Raw genomic sequence first — 12,609 nt, 5'->3', positions numbered from 1 at the left:
TCGCCCCGCTGAGTAAAGACAGGCCGCGGGCGATAAAGCGAGGAAAAGACTGTTACATTTATTCCGAGACGAATTTTACGCCGTAATAAAGCGGTGATTCACGCAGGGAGGGACATCCGTCGAGAGGAAATAATACGTTCCAGGATTTTCTCGGAAGGATCACGCCGCGTGACGGTGCGGGACACCTAAGCGCCAGGACTGCGCCGCGATGCGTCACAGCAGTGACGACAATAACGACTAATGATGATGATGATGATGATGATGACCACATTATTGTATTATTATACAAATTATTATTATTATTATTCGCTAATATGACGCTGCGCCTCCATCGAAAGAGAGCAATCGGTTGGCGTCACTCGAAAAATGAGTAAAACTTTAGAATAGGGTGTTTTCCGAATTTTGATATATTTTTGCTATTTGCTGGATAAAAATCTTCGTTATGACTACGACAATGATAATCAATGGGGAGGGGGGGGCGCCCGAAAAAAATGTTACCGACCTACTTTGTTCAAGTTTTTTCAGATCTTATAAAACTCTGAAGGAAAAATGCACCAAATTTAAACTATTGAATAAAAGTATAAAAAACCCGATGAACTTTAATAAACCAAAGACATAAACTATTCTCCGCTATAATTTAGACTTTATAATATAAATTTGTGCTTTTGATTAAAGAGCGGAGCATGTTTGTAAATAATGCCCTGCTCGATTTTGCTTGTAATTTATGATACGTCCTACCTTGCTTAAGGGACTTGCTAATCTTTTCAGTATCCATTCTTAATACATCGTAGACTCATCTGTTTAATAAGGCGAAAGATTCGAATAACAATTGTGAACGGTATTTAATCGGTATAAAATCGATATTTAAAATTTTAAATATATGGAATAAAATTTTCGTACTTTTTCCTATAAAGATCTTAGCACCCCTCCCCCTCTCTTAACACATATGTAAAACTTTGTACATATATTTTTTTACAGCTGGTTTTGTAAATTACTGAACAAGAAAACGTAGTTCTTAGGTGACAATAGTACTTCTGAATATTTACCAAAAAAATTGTTCAAGAAATAAGTGGGTAACATTTTCTTCGAGCTCCCCCGATTGATTATCGCTGTCGGAGTCACAACAAAGATTTTTACCACGAGAGTAGCAAATAAATATCAAAATTCGGGAAAGGCCCTATTCTAAAGTTTTACGAAATGTAACGTTTCGTCATAACCTATAAAGTAACGATAAAACATGAACAATCACACATTACCGTTACCGTAGAATGTAAAAAAAGAACACCGTTACCAAGTCGGAAGAAAAGCAATCCTTATTACCGTTATTGTCGTGGCGTTTGTTATTGTTGTTATCAACAATACGACACAGCACACCGACACGCGCGAAATTTCGACCGGAAGTACCCCGAGTACTCCCGCGTCGATAAAAAGACCGCGCGGACTGCGATTTTCCTCCCGATAAAGAAAGACTCCTGCTGACAAGAAAAAGAAAAAAATAGACTCTGACGGGAGTCGCTGGGTTTATTCTCAGCGTTCTCGGTCGTGCTAAATTCGTGATTCACGTAAGCCGGTGCATACGTAAAGGCCAGCGATAGGAAGTAACGCGTCCTGGAATTTTCTCCGAAGGATTTTCTCCCGCGCCGGCCCGGGCCGCGTCGGCGTATCGCAGCGGCGATGATAATAAAGCGCAATCTCTGTCCCTCTGCGCTGTCTCTCTCCCTCCTGCGGCGGCGACCGCAGTACGCGTCTCTTGACCTTGTCCTGCAACGCAGCGTGGCGCATCCTTCGGAGCGATTAACAATACCGCGTTTATTAGCACGCGAAGCAAGGCCGTGCGTGTGTTATCGTCTCGCCGGATTCGTGTTTGCGCGCCTCCGATAAGGACGTGTCGGCCGTTTTCGCGATAACGATCGTTTCTCCTCCTCCTCGCCCTCCTCTTTCGCAAATATCGCCATGGAATCGCGATTCCGATCGATCGCTCCGACGGATAACGCGCCCGAGCGCGCTCCTGCGTCCGCTTCCAATCCGCTTCAATCGGACTCTCCGAACCGGCTATCGACCGCACACTAAACCTCAACATGAAATTTTCGTTAGAATTGACGATTAACTGGTACAGAAGTCAATTGGTCCCCTCGATTGCTGTTCGCATCTATATCTGGATGTATTACGATATGACGCGATATAATACGATATATGTACAGGGTGCTAAATTTCAAACGTAAACAGATAAAAAATCTGGAAAATTATGAAAGATATTAAGAAGAGCTGAAACACGTGTTCCATGATTTTGAAGGAGAAAAAGAATAACATTGTCAGATTTTTCAAGGTCAGATGAAGGTCAAGTTAATTTTTTAAAATAGCAAGCCCAATTTTTCATTATATCTTCTTTTTCTATCCATTAATTTTAGCAACTTTTGTCTGAAACATTTTTTTATTTGCCTAACATCTTTTGAAATATTTAAGGAGAACTTAGTAACTTTTTCAACATTTAACTTACGATATCTCGCTAACTATTCGTCGAAAGAAAAAATAGTATTAGATTTTTTTACCTTATTTACTATCAAGAATATATTACTATAACAGTGCCCTAACTTTTGTTAATTTAATAATTTTGAAATTTCCAAAGGTCGATAAGTTAACCGAACGGTTTCTGCCCATCCGTCAAAATGACAGACCAGCCAAATTTTATATAAGCGTTAATAATAATTAATGTCATTATTTATTGAAAAGAGTATGCAAATTCCCTTTGATGCAAACTTAAAAACTAAAAAATTCTCACTTGCAGAGCACAAATATTAATAAGAAAGATTATAATTTTTTTTTAAATATTGGAGTACAAATGTCAAGGGAGAATATTAATAAAGTAGAAATATTAATAACAAAAATTATAAATTTTACAACGCGTACATGAAAGACTAGAAAGACTGCCGAACTTTTATCAATTAAATGTCGAAGCTTTATCGAAGCTTAATGTGTAGCCGCGGGCCGATTAGGTTGATTGATTTAATTGGATTAGAAGCGCGTTCAACTTTTACTCATCCATCAAAATGACAGATCAGCCGGATAATCGATCATAATAATTATTGTCGTCATTATTTACTAAAATTCACGGAAATAAATTCCCTTTCAGTGCAAACTTAAAATGAAAACGCCATTTGTAGGGAATACAAAAATATTGATAAAAAAAATTACAAATTCAAAAATACTGAAGCATAAATATTAGAGTGGAGTACAAATAAAAGATTATAAATTTTATAATAAACAGGAAAGATTCGAAAGACTGAGGAAGACTTTTACCAATTAAACGTCGAAGATTTGTCGAAGCTAAATCGAGTCCATTAAGATTTCTTTAATTGAGTTAGAAGCGTGTCCAATCTTTTTACTCATCCAAAGAACAAATCGACGATCGTGGTAATTATTATTATCATTATTTACTAAAATTCAGGGGAATAAATTCCTTTTGGCGCAAACTTATAATCAAAACTGCCACTTGCAGGGAGAACAAAAATATTGATAAGAAAAATTACAAATTCAAAAATACCGAAGCATAAATATTCAAGTGGAGTACAAATAAAAGATTATAAATTTTATAATAAACATGAAAAATTCGAAAGACTAAGGAAGACTTTTATCAATTAAACCTCGAAGACTTATCGAAACTAAGCAGTACAGTCGAGTCCATTAAAATTTATTTAATTAGAAGTGCGTGCGACTTTTAGGCGTCCGTCAAAACGACGATCAGTCGAATAACCGACGGCCATAGTGTGCAGTCGAACGACGAGAAGGACTGATGACTTTTTATCGAGCAAATATTGAGACTTTATTGAAGCTGAGTGTACAATGTCGAGCTGATCACTCCGATCTGATCAAATACAAGCGGATACACAAAACTGTGTGTGTGTGTGTGTGTCGCAAGAGTTTCACGCGGGTCGCGAGAAAAAGAGGCCGGGGCTCCCCTTTACGGCGCGAATGTTAATCAAGATCGATCTTCTCGTCGATGAATCTCACAATCTCCTACGCGCAAGCCGATCGTCCCATTGAGCAGATATTTATCGATCGCGTCGCGATGACGAGCGACCGGCTCAGTGTAAAAGCGAATCCCGGCAGGATGTTCCATTATGCCGAGCGATGTGCGCGATGTGCATCACCGTAAAGTTTCCCAGCGCGTAATAACGCCGGCAAAAAAATGCGTTCTTAGGAGATAGCAGAGAGAGAGAGAGAGAGAGAGAGAGAGAGAGAGAGAGAGAGAGAGAGAGAGAGAGAGAGAGAGAGAGAGAGAGAGAGAGAGAGAGAGAGAGAGAGAGAGAAGCTCGTGCGATACGCGCGGCTCTTATCGAGAGAAGCCTCAAGATACGTCGTTACACGCACCGCCGACGATCGCTCCACATCGCTGTAATCGCTCTAATTTCCAGAATAGGCGGCGGCAGCCGCATTACGCGCCTGCAATTGGAGTATTCCGCCCGGTGGCGGCGGCGGTAAACCGCCAGCCGGATAACAAATCGCGTCGTGGAAATTGCATGATTTATCGCGTCGCTCGTCGTATCCGGATTTTCGCGCAGCTGTGCGACTCCGTGAAACGCGCGACACAAAACGACGATATCCGATAAGGCGCGCGGCTTTCAGCGGGGTGGTATGAATGTTTGAGAAAAATCTCCGATAATGTCCCAACAATATTGGGAGAGGCTTTCGCGGGGATATATCTCGGCAAATGTTGTCGCGAAAAGGGGGAGATTTATCGCCGTTGAATTTCCACGCGATTTCGTGAACGACGGTAGGAGGGAAGGAGCGGACGTGTCGAGATAGGTCGAGTCGAGTCGGATGAATTGAATCCCGGAGCTGTACATTCAAAAAAAAGAATATTCTACTTGTAAAGTGAGTTTTCTTTCCATAATCTCATATTCCATGCGAAGCCTTTCACAGAAAGAGGATTTCTCTTTCGATAAAGCGATTAAAGTTCATCTAAAATTTATTATATATTATTCGGTTTTCCTCTTTGCTTTCAAGAGGATTCCCTCTTATATCGATTCATTTTCCTCTCGTATGAAGAGAAATATGTTGATGAGAAGGTCGGTTTCTTTTGTTCAGTCATGCTCTACCGCCAGACGTGAACGAAAGGATAATTATGTGCTCATAGGTCAGAATATTTCGAACACTTTTCAAAAATGATATGTATATTGCTGTAACACATAACGAAGATAATTTACCCACATTTGATCAAATCCCAGTCTATAATCTATCGCAACAAGTTGAATAATATGTTGAATAATAATTCTTTCTTTTAATTATGTTTCGTACAATTGATTATGATGAACATCCTTGTAGTTATGAAGTCCACAACAAAACTGATTGGAAATTTATTTGTTATGATGATTTTATTTCATATTCGTGCCTACTTATTGCAGAACTGGAACCAGAAATACATCTATACACATTATAATAATTGCTTCAAATTAAGTAGTATAATCAAGGAGAATAAAGTACGGTAAGAATAAATAATAATCCTCTCAAGAAAAGATTAAATAATCTGTGTGTAAGAGGAAATTTATATCAAAATCAATAAGATTTGCATTACACATATAATATATAATCCCTCTAACTTTAAGAATAATGTGTTTATAATATTTTCCTCTTAATCTTAGAAGAATCCTCTTGAGGCCATATGTAAGAATAAAATCTTCTAAAATTTCGATGATTCCGTTTGTTCTGAAATTATTTTTCTTTTTGGGTGTATATTTGTCTCCAGTATGGTTTGAATATTTTCCTTCCGATTCTTTTGAGTTCCCAATTTTTACGAAATTCTTCTTTTATTTTTAACTGTTCGTTTTGATTCTCAAACCGTTCTATAAGTAAGTAGAAGGTGGCCCGCGTAAGACTTAACTTAATTACCTGCCGGAAAACACAAAATTTCGTTCGGCATATATAAGGTGACTCATTTAATAAAATATCATTACATTATTCGAACAAATGTCTCGAATAAAAGTTGCCTGTTTTCGAGGCGGCGATAAAGTCAAACTCAGACATTTTATCTCAAACATTTTTTTCGAATGGGTCACTTTGACTTTTTATACGAGCAAATTTCCTGAATCATGAAATATTTTCTTTTTACTTCAGAAGGATGAGAAGGAAAAAATTGGACCGACAGTGCGATGTCATGTTCGGTTCGGTCATTTGAAATTTCAAGTTACTCCGCTCTGCCTTCCAAGGAGGATGAATGAGCTTAAGTTTCAATGTACATTTGAAGATCTCCGAAAGTTATAACGCTCGAAACCAGACGGATTGAGACTGATCGCGTGGTCCTCATGGATATTAAATTGCCAATTTTACGTAAGCGCGTTAATCACTCTGATGCACCCAGCAAAATTCCGACGCTCCATCAATCCGTTGTTTGCGCAAAATAAGCTCGAAAATTAATCTCAACGAGCCGATCGCAAAGCTGACTCGACCAACTCCCGCACGCGAATATTTCAACTTCGGTGAAAAAAAAAAAAAGAAAAAATGTAAAATTGAACTGTTAGGTCGAAATTTCAGGTGAAAATCCTGCAAACGACCCGACTCGGCTTCTGCTCCGTTCACCTCGATTGCACTCGGTGCAATCGAGATTTGCGCAACTCTCGTGCTCTCGCGGCCGGTCGCTCGCGCTTTTTTGCCGCAGCTCTCTCTCCGGGAAAATGCGAAATACTCGAGACAATGTCTCGTGTCAATGTTTCCAAGTGAAAACCGACGTAACTCGACGCGGTCGTCGCTGCGGCACGCACGCGCCTTGTGACGCATAATTGCACCTCGGCGACAGCAATCTCGGCGATGGCAATCGCCGCTTTGATCCCTGACTCGCAGATGCCGGGCGTGTTAAGGCTGAATGACAAAAACGGAAAACCGACCGACGGCGACCGCTTCGAGAAACGAGCCGATCGAGAAGCCCGCTTGGTAGCGGAAAACGCGTGACTCACCGCGAGTGCGTGAGGTAACATAATCTTGTTTTGTAAATTCACGGGCGACGAGGAATGGGGGGAGGGAGAAAGAGAGAGAGGGGGGGGGAGCCGAGGTGCGGCTGTCGCGTCGGGAATTCCGATACCGCTGGTCAGCAATTTTTCCAAATCATAAACAACGTCGGCATAATAAGCGGCAGCGCGTGTCTCTCGGACCGCCGGAACTTCCTTTCGTCCGTCTCCCTCTCTCCTCCTCCTTTCTCGAATCCGGAGAAACGGAGCGTCGCTAGGGACGCCGATTTTACATCGATTTAATCGAAGATCGATTAATCGGAGCCTGAAAGATCGATTTCAAATCGATTTTCCGGAACTGAATCGCTTTCAAAGATCGATCTGTAAATTCTGAAAATCGCCAACACGATTTTTTCAGTTTCTACTAGTAATATGGTTTTTTTTTACTTCTTTTAGTTGTAACATTGGAACTCACTCAGTAGTTGCACAATGCACATTGTGTTGCCTTTGGGACCGATGTCCCATGGGCGAGATTTTTCAGTGGAACGAAACGCGCGAACCAGTCACAGCCACTCCATATAATAAGTATACATTGTATACATATGTATATGCATATATAATAGTAAACGTGATTTCTTATTTAATAACATTTAAAAACCCTCGATTGACGTTTAATCAAACTAATTAAACCCTTAGCATAAAGATTTAAAGATCTTTTTCTATTTTGTTCTGGCCACACACACACACACACACACACACAGAACACAACTAAAAGAATACCATATGTTTGATTTCTTTAATTCATATTAAACTATGAAATATGAATAAATGAAATATAATACACGAGGTATATTTTAGAGTGTAGAAATTTGACAGATAATATACTTTAAGGAGTGGTTCACTCTGCGTGCATCCTCCGACTCAAATCGATTCGTTACGAACCGATTTTTTAAAGATCGATTTTTTTCTTCGTGATTCGAATCGATCTTCCAATCGATCTGTTTGAAAAAGATTCGGCATCCCTAAGCGTCGCTCTTCCGGACCGACGGAGGCGGCAGCTTTCGAGCAGACTTCGACTTTGCCCGCGCGAGAGACTCGCTTCGTCCTCGCTCTAAGGAGCTGTTTCCTGGATCACGTGTGTCAGCGCATCGGGAGGGGGAAGAGGTTTAATCTCGCCATTGAGCAGCGAGAAAATGAATCACTTCCCGTTTCACGAGGCACGAGACAAGGAAAGGGCGAGAGAGAATGCAAGTGCGCTCTCGTAACGAGGAGAGTCACGCGAGGAGTCCTCCTCGCGAGGTGCACGAACTCTTCCTCGCGATCCTGCCGGCTCTCGCAGCATCGTTCCGTTCATTCTCACCTCGACATCCTTGAGAGAAGAACCCAGGCGGAGCGGAAAATCATGATGACGGAAATCAAAATGACGGAAAACTCACTTTTCCATCATGATCCTGTCACTTTGATGTGACGTTTCTATGTCATCAGGATTTTCTGTTCCGTCCTGGAAAGGATCCGCGTGTGAGAGAACACGTGAACACGTCGTCGAGCCAAGTTGCTCTCGATTTCCCCGCCGCGCCGGTGAATTCGATCATCCGACGTGGACGGCGCATTTCCCGTCCAAGGAAATGTCCGTGACGTCACCTCGTCGTCACGAGAGAAACCTCGTTACTCACGACTCAAGAGAGAAAAAAGCGACACGACGCGCGATCTGATGATCAGGACGAGTCTAAACTTCGCCGCGCGCGAGGTCAAGCCACAATACCGCGTGTGGAAACAATATTTATATTCAGCGGACCTACAGAGCGCTGAAAGTCCGCGACGAGTCTCCCGCGCGAGCAGGAGAGAGAAGCAGAAGAAACAGAAATACGGAAGGACTCCGCCTTCTCGCGCAGGTACCGCTCTTTCTTCGGATTTTCATCCTTCGGAAGCCACCTCGCGACTCGCTCTCGACTCTACTCATTTCTTTTCTTCCCGTTCCGAACGGAATGCGCCTCTCAAATTCCTCGTCTCCCCGCTGCCCCTCTCCCTCTGCCGTCCCCTCGTCTTCTCTTCGTCCCGCCGCGAATCAACGAGAGCGAACGTGACAGGGACGAAAAGTCCCTGTCCCTCCCGAAAAGTTCCCTCAGCTCGAAGTTCGAAAGTTGCGCGGCTCAATTGGCGGTCGCGCTTTGTTAGATCTAACCGCGCACGCTCGATTACCATGTCGTCGAAATGAAAAGCCCGGCGACGAGTCGTCACGACTGCGAGAGCACCCTGGTCGGGGCCGGTCACACCTTCAGCCGCTTCCGGTCACGTTCACGCGCATCACGCGCGGGGTAACACCAGAGGAGCAACTTTCGCACTAGAGGACCGCAGTCGCCGTCGACGTTGAGGACACCACGCGAGTGGTCGTCGACGAATGCACGCACGCACGCACGCACACACATGCGTTCCCACCCGACGATGTCGACGGCTTCGTAGTCCGTCGCGCACTGAAACGACTCCGCGCTGAGTCACAGAGTACCGGTATCGGAGCGGGCACTCGCCCCTGCCTTCCTAAGGATCGTCATCGCCTCCTGGGGAACACGACGGGGGCCTGCGACACGGTCAGCCGTTTGTTTGAATACAGATTTCCGTCGGGACGCTCGCTCTCTCTCTCTCTCTCTCCCTCTCTCTCTCTCTCTCTGTCTCTCTCTCGCCCGCTTATCGGCCGATTATCGACGGAGCTCGTTCTCGAGCTTCCGGCGATGTCGGAAGCTCTCGCTAATTCGGAGATTGTTAACTCCCTTAACCCTCCATTGCCCTCTCGTTTAAAAAGACGAATCTTAGTTTTCTCGTATTAGAAAAATTGTATTGACATAATTCAGAAAATAACTATACAGATATAATCTAAATGGTTATAAGTAAAAAGTCAGAGAGTTTCAGAGTCAACTTTTATGCCACATCTAAGTAATTAAAAAAAAAAGAAATGTAAACCGAGCGTTTGCCTCATACGAGGGCAATGGAGAGGGTTAACGCGTTAAGCGCCGAGCATTTTTTCTTCATCTTTCCGCTTCGCGCCGCGCGCGCGCGTATATACAGAGTGTGTAAAAAGTACGGCGCCGGGAATACGGCGAGACATCTCGGAAACTATAAGCATTTTGGAAAGAAATATTTCAGACAGAAGTCGTTCGAATTAATTGACAGAAAAGGATGGTGTAACGAAAGATTGGGGTTTCCGTTGGAGAAAAGCAATGATCAGTGAATATCTCGGAATCTGTGAACGGCGCCATCTGTAAACAAAATGATACAGCTGTTTTGTGTCTTCCTGGAAACCATGCAACTTTCGTCTGAAACATTTTTTTTCTAAAGCGCTTTTCTAAAGCGTCTTCGAGATATTTCGCCGTCCCGGTACCTTTTATACACTCTGTATATATTAATATCGATGAAAATAATGTGTAGGTACATTTTTCTTTTCTCCATAATCTTGAAACTTTAATTTTTAATATTAGGATATTATTTATTAAATTTTGTGACCGAGAGACACGGCGTTTAACGTGTTAAAAGCACGTCAATGCTGTCGTGAGTGAAATTTCATTCCGGTGTATATTTTTTATCTTAGAAGTGAAAACTATCAAACAAATGTCAAAATAATGTTTTATTATTATGGAATGTTAGATGACAAGTAAGAAAGTTATTGCTCGCAGCGGATAATTTAACTTTTAATGAGAACGGCAATAAAATTCGCGTGGGCTGAAATTTTGCCTTCACGGTAGCCTTTAAGCGTTAATATCGCTCAACGTCGATCTGAGAATAATTTTACGTCGGTGTTATAATTTTACGCAATGATTTAAATTGTTTTCTTTTTCTTTCTTGAACATGGGATTAGGATCTTGGAATGATGTTGATGTTGGTTATTATTTATGTTGACTGGATCGCGCTGGTTGTGGCAAAGTGAACGTTGCGACCAGCGACCAAGCAATCTTATTATTGCAAAAATAAGTTAATAAATTAACAATATAAAAGGACATAACAAGGTAAATGGGCGGAGTTGATCTCGTTGGGAGGCTCGAAAGTACGCAGACTTTTATTTGTTACGTCTTTCCAATTTATGAAAAGATTTCAATTTTGTTTGCAACATTTCCTCAGACTCATCACTCGCGTCACCGTTTAGCGACGCGACAGTTTAATTTTTTTTTCATTGACAGTTTGCCTCGGAAAAAGTTAAATAATGGCTCATGCAGGTCTAACAAGCACGGATAGACATCTAATATTAATTATGAAGTTTTCAAATGTCGACGAATAATTGTATTAATAATTGCTCCAAGTATCGCCGTTAGCAGCGCGGTTTTATGTACAATAATTATATATTATACAATATTTATATAATATTTATAATATATAATATATATTTAATAATATATTAATATATTTAATTTATAATATATATTAATATATAATATTTATAATACTATATATATTATATAATAATAATATTATTATATATATAATTATATGTATAATAATGATGATGCTCCAGCATTTACACACTTTACGGCTTTCAATTCAGCCTAAAGTTGATTATAATTCGTAAGAACGAGCGACTCGATGACGCAAGTCAAATCCGATATATTTCCTCAAGCGAGCACGATGATTGTAAAAGCCAACAGGAAGCAAGCGCGGCAAGGATTTGCGCGAGGAAATAATCTGTCATAACAAATCAAAGTTACCTTAAACAGAATGGCGCATAAATCATCCCGCAGAGAGCGTGCTCGCCAGTATTTCTTCACCGCTCAAAGTAAGAAAAATCATCGTAAGCCCCAAAAAAAATGCCGCCTGCCGGTATTCCGTCACAGCGCGAGATTGGCGAATATCAGACGAATCGTCATCTCCAATTGCTCACTTATTTCCTCCCAACTTAAATTATTCAACGTACCTAATCAATCGCTTCTCTCTTTCCTCTCTCCTCGTCGCACACGACGCTCGCCTCTCCGACGCGATCAGGACGCGAGGAAACGTTCCTCGCGGCAGGTGATACTTCCCTTTTACAGGCAGGCGTAGTCGCCCGCGTCTCCCATGCACATGCCGTCGCACTTTCAAGGTCGCCGTTGATTCACTTTCCATCGCGGCGACCTCGTTCCAAAGTCGCGGCCTCTTCGCCTAATCGTCTCCGCGGCGCGGACGCGAGCGGATTTCAGAGGCCGCGCGCTCGCTCGACGAGAGCGGCCGCCCTTGCGGTTTTCGTCGTTTTGCTAGAAAGCTCGGATTTCACCCGACCGCCTCCGTAGAAATCTCCTCGTCGTCGTCGTCGGCCACCGATGCACCTGTCGTGCGCGTTCGATTGTCGCATCGCCGGAACGATCGATCATGTTCGCCGAGAGATTTGTATTTCTCGCGCGAGCGACATGTAGGTGACGGAGAAATCACAGCGGCGTGTCCGCTCTTTCAAGCAGTCACGCGATGATTCATAACTCCGCGGTGTGCGTATCTCGCATCGCACGCAGTCATCTTGTAGATATTGTATCGGCGAGACGGCCGATCTTCGCTTTCGAATCGGACCGAGTGACTAAACCCGACGTCACGACTTTTCCTTATCGCCGCCGCGCCGTGACCAATTGGATCTCTCTCTGTCTCTCATTGTCGGCTCCGCGCGCGCTCCGGTGTTATTTACGACTTCGTACCAATGTTTGTGCGAGCGTTTGTGTCAGCCTGC

The 12,609-nt window shown here is 42.5% G+C and overlaps 1 protein-coding gene across 1 annotated transcript in view; it reads right to left on the bottom strand.

Annotated features, from left to right (window-relative positions):
• The window catches only part of LOC105189129 (unconventional myosin-Ie), an 80,335-nt gene extending 71,110 nt beyond the window's left edge, over positions 1–9,225 (bottom strand). Inside the window, exon 1 of the mRNA XM_011151038.3 lies at positions 9,138–9,225. Within this exon, the coding sequence (XP_011149340.1) occupies positions 9,138–9,140 (3 nt within the window). The 5' untranslated portion in view covers positions 9,141–9,225. The remainder of the gene's footprint in view (positions 1–9,137) is intronic.
• Between the last annotated feature and the right edge of the window lie 3,384 nt (positions 9,226–12,609).

The sequence above is a fragment of the Harpegnathos saltator genome, unplaced genomic scaffold (assembly GCF_003227715.2).
Source record: "Harpegnathos saltator strain DR-91 unplaced genomic scaffold, Hsal_v8.6 scaffold708, whole genome shotgun sequence".
NCBI lineage: Eukaryota > Metazoa > Arthropoda > Insecta > Hymenoptera > Formicidae > Harpegnathos > Harpegnathos saltator.
The sequence above is the reverse complement of the archived record's forward strand: the minus strand, read 5'-3'. Positions and strand labels throughout refer to the sequence as shown.